This window comes from Hypanus sabinus, chromosome 6, assembly GCF_030144855.1.
Source record: "Hypanus sabinus isolate sHypSab1 chromosome 6, sHypSab1.hap1, whole genome shotgun sequence".
Classification (NCBI taxonomy): Eukaryota; Metazoa; Chordata; class Chondrichthyes; order Myliobatiformes; family Dasyatidae; genus Hypanus; species Hypanus sabinus.
Genome location: NC_082711.1, coordinates 100,100,918 through 100,105,548, shown reverse-complemented (window position 1 = coordinate 100,105,548; position 4,631 = coordinate 100,100,918). Strand labels below are relative to the sequence as shown.

At 41.0% G+C, this 4,631-nt stretch overlaps 1 protein-coding gene across 1 annotated transcript; it reads left to right on the top strand.

Moving 5' to 3' along the window:
* The first annotated feature begins 1,807 nt into the window (after nucleotides 1-1,807).
* Nucleotides 1,808-2,305, top strand: LOC132395173 (fer3-like protein). Its single transcript, XM_059971470.1, has one exon. The coding sequence runs from the start codon at nucleotides 1,808-1,810 to the stop codon at nucleotides 2,303-2,305; it is 498 nt and encodes a 165-aa protein (XP_059827453.1).
* Nucleotides 2,306-4,631: the final 2,326 nt, after the last annotated feature.

Sequence of the window (4,631 nt, the reverse complement as noted above, 5' to 3'; positions counted from 1 at the left end):
TTAGTCTTACTGACGTTGAGTGCCATGTTATTGCTACGGCACCATTTCACTAGTGTGCATATCTACAGGAGAGCCCTGGACACCCTCTCCTCACTACCTGAAATTCTACCAACAATGGTTGTATGGTCAGCAAATTTGTTGGTGGTATTTGAGCTATGCCTAGCCACACACTCATCCAGCTGTGGCTGGAAGTAAACGTTTGCCGGTTCAACTTTTATCATCGTCTCATACTATGGTTCAGCTTGACTGAATTTCACCAACTTCCATCTGCGCACGTACCTCTCTACCAACTCCCTCTAACATTTTCGCGCAGCAACACACACACACACTCACACTCACTCACTACCATCTTCCATCCCATGCACACACAGACAGACGAAATAGCTTCAGGCTTGGATTTAGGAAGAACAAACTGCTGGAGGAAATGAGGGCGTCGAGCGGGCCCTGATGCAAGGTTCTGAACCGAAAAGTTGCTGCTTGATCCACTGAGTTTCTCCATCCGATAGTGCGTTGCTTGTGATTCCAACAGCTGCAATTTCCTGTGTCTCCGCGGCTTTGGGTGGGACGGCGCGGAGTGTTTCCCCTGGAATTAATTGCTACTCTGTAAACTTCTCTTACCTCAATGAAGCCCTGCTATTTAGCATGAGGCCACAAATGCGGGCTGAATGAGCGAAGGAAAAGGCTTTCAAGCAAATCAACTTACGATTTTACACCACACACGCTACCGGCGTTGATGGCATGAAAATGTTTACCTTCTATGAAGTTGTCCGTGAAACGGTCATTAATACCGGGGTCAGTCGTGATAGTGTCAAATAACGCAACGCAGTCCTAGCAACAACTGGACAACCGCGAGTAAACCTCGACTTTATTTAAACAGTGATGCCTCACTGGAAACAATACCACGATCGAAATAAAAGTATATCAAGACCAAATTCATAATTTCTTTCAAAATAGCTCATGTAAGTCAAATTCGAAGTTTGATGTAAATTTATCAAGATTGATTCTAAGAATATATTGTAATTAAATTGAACGTGGATATGCATGTACATTCAGAATAAGAGTGAATCTGTCAAAATTTATTTAAGCATTTAAGAAAAACCGAATCAAAGAAGGTAAATAAAATACCACGTGCCTATTCGTAATTTTGTTGCTGAATGCAGTAGATCTTTTAACTTATTTGCTGAAGAAAAGTGAGTTATTCAGAGAATGCTATACACGGTCCCCTCAACTGCTTAGTTCGTATAATGGAGATCCCATTGCTCAGCTTGCATTGCACTGGGATACAACGTCAACAATTCATGTTGACCCTTTGTGTGCAGGTCCTGTCTTCTCAACATCAGTAAACCATACATGCACTTGTCAAAGGGCTGAAGATTTTAGCTGGGTTTACCAAATCAGTCCCGGAGAAAAGGAATCAAAATGGTTGCTTTGGAGAACACGGAATGATTGCAGTGCAGAATACGTTAAGAAGATTTGAAAACACAGCAGGTAAGGTCTGTGGACAGTTGCCAACAAGGATCTAAAGTAGGTGGCAGGAAAAGGATACGGCCAGTTTTAGTTTCCTTGAGGTTTCCACGCGCCTGAAAGTGTCGGTTGTCTTCACTCATCAGTGTTAAACTCAATTGCTTTCTTTTGTAGTCTCTAATCTCCCTTGTTTTAATCCTGTTAGTTTTGCTGTTATAAATATTAATGCCCTCACACAAAGGCAATGCAGCAATCGAGATTGTCCCTTAACTGACATGTTGTCACCTGTTTCACCAGGCGCACTGCTGAAAGTTAACTTTTGAATCTACACATACCCACGCACATGGAATTTCAAGAAAACATCGTGGATTCTTCTTCTCTGGATTTTGTTACAGAATCAGATTTTGCTCTGGGTTCTCCAGAATCGGACCAGACTGAAGTAAACTCAGTGCACAGTGTGGACCTTTGTGACAGGCTGTGTGATTTGACTGGGATACGGGCGTTTTCGGACCAGTCAATTCCATTTGGAGGCGACGCGGAACAAATGAATGGATTTGGAGACCAGGAAACGGCTTTTAAATTGGGATCTTTCAATTCCCTGATGGTTAGACCCAAAAGGAAACGTGTGATCACTTATGCCCAACGTCAGGCTGCCAACGTCAGGGAGAGGAAAAGAATGTTCAGTCTGAATGAAGCATTTGATCAGTTAAGGAAAAAGGTGCCTACATTTGCTTATGAAAAACGACTGTCTAGGATTGAAACTCTGCGTCTTGCCATTGTCTACATTTCGTTTATGACTGAACTTCTGAACAATAAAGAAAGAAATCCAACTTCAGAATGATGCTTTACTTCCCTTCTTGGAAAATAACCTTCATCCTCTTGGTTAGAGTGGTGCGTTAATCATACCCAGTCCTAGGGATTTAGGATCCTACAACACTATTTTACTGTGAATAGCTGATCGACGCTGGACTATAAAAGCATTTAAATATAATTCTTCTATCTATGGCCCTGGTAGACACATCTTCAGACATTTTTGTATTTAATGTTGTGAGCATCAAAATGCAATGGAACTGATAAAGCAACAGACGGGGAACGAATATTTCACAGAAAAGGTATTCAAACTTGCATAGTTCATATTCCTTTGCATAAAGCTTGAACTTTCCGCGACGTTAAACCCGATTGAAGCTGCATCTGGAAGAGGATATTCCTACCTAAACTCATCTTTTCGAATGCAGACTATTAAAAAAAACGTGGCAGCCAGAGACAAAATTAACGCACAACAAATGATGCATTATTGAAGAGAAAATGCGTTTTAAAAAACCCCGACCATTGTAATGTATAATTTGGAAATGCTGATGTTAAGTATCTTTGAGATCTACAAATGTGATACTAGGAGAGAAAGGTAATTCTGTAATGTTAGAAACTGTGGACACCACTTATCCAGCCATTGTTCCCAAACATTGCGACTGAACGCCCTAGAAACGGCGGCTATTCTTTTGTTGGAGGTTCACACGGGGACTAATTGGCTTTTGATAACTGTTGATTCTGGCTAGTGGTACCTGCAGGTGGGAGGGCTTAGCCTTCGCAGGAAAAGTTAAACGAATCGCTAGTTTAATTATTTTGGCATTAACCTTTTAAACGTATTTCGGTTTGATGCTGTTACAGAATGGATGTCCTCAAAGGCGGGCACTTCGCCGGCACGTAGTTGACTTTCTAGAGGCAACGGCCTCGTGGTTTATGGAGGATATTGAACCAGGTGCTGGTTGCGATTGGAAATTAGTAACTGCAGTGGGACGTTCCAATTATAGTGCGGAAACGGGAGCAAACACTGGCTCCTGTTTATAAACGGCAAAGTAAATAAAAATTAAACTCAGCTCATTGTGATTGTATTCTTCCGTGTTTATGTATAGTACTGTCACAGTTTGTTCCGGCGTGCTGTGCTCGGACGTTCCGAAGAAACCTCAGTGCTCATTCTGCTTATTTGACTTCGGATTTACTCCCCTGTCCGACTATTCCTTTCTGAACATTACCAAGGGAACAGCAAACCCTCTAGTATCCGTGCAGTAGGAAATTATTCCGTCCAGTTTTTAAAGTAAAAATTTTGACGTCCTTGATCCCAGTTATTATCGATCGCTGTTGTCCCTTCCACATATGATTAAACGCATTGATTTTGGACGTGTAGTTGTCGAACAGCCGCTTTCGTTTCTGCCGTTATCACCCACCCCTGTATTTAATCCCACCCAACATTACCTTGGATACAGTGCTTTCCTGCCGCTTAGCAGCTAGTTCCAAAACAGTAGTTCCTGGCTTCATCTATTTCTTGAACAATTCTGTACGAAGTGGGCACATTTGGAAGTCGTGTGATTTCCCACTATCTAAGAAATAATTATTTATCTGTGCTGCTATTAATCCGAGTTCTGATCTTGGTAAAAATTCTACCCCGGCTGCGTAAAAGGCTGTTGAAATGATATCAAATTCATCAACAGCACTTGTGATTCTTATCGATCAGCCCATTGGATCCAGTCCGTTTTTTTATGCAAACGATTTTAGAAGCTCACTCCACTGACTTTTATTAATGCAACAGACAAGGTTTCCAAATGCTAGAGTGGTTTATTGATCAATCTGTCAGTATGTATAAGGTAGCTATACAATTGTTTTCGTTTAAATATGCGTACATTCTGCTTTGTAAACTCATTCATACATTTAAATGCATTTATGATTACTGTATTCCTCTGAATTTTGACGTTTGCAACTCCAAGCAACTTCGTTTAAATGCAATAATATAAACAACTGAATCGCACATTTGTAAATTGGCTGCTAATATGCAACCGGTTTAAAATGCACACTGATTAAGTAAATATATCCTCGATTGGTGTAGCATAATATAGCAAACCTGATTATTGATTTATTATTGCAACTTGTATAGTGGAAAAATCTTGCCTTCCATACAGTTAATGTTGATCAAATCCTTACGACAGTGCATTGGGGTAATAGAAAGCAAAAGAGTCAGAGTGCAGAATGAAATGTCACAATACAGAGAAAGTACAGCGCAGCTTGACAGTAAGGTGCAAGGTCGCAACAATATAGAGTGTGTAGTCAAAAGTCCATCTCCTTGTACTGGGGAACCACTTACCAGTAGGACCAGAAGCTTCCTTGAGCTTGGTGGT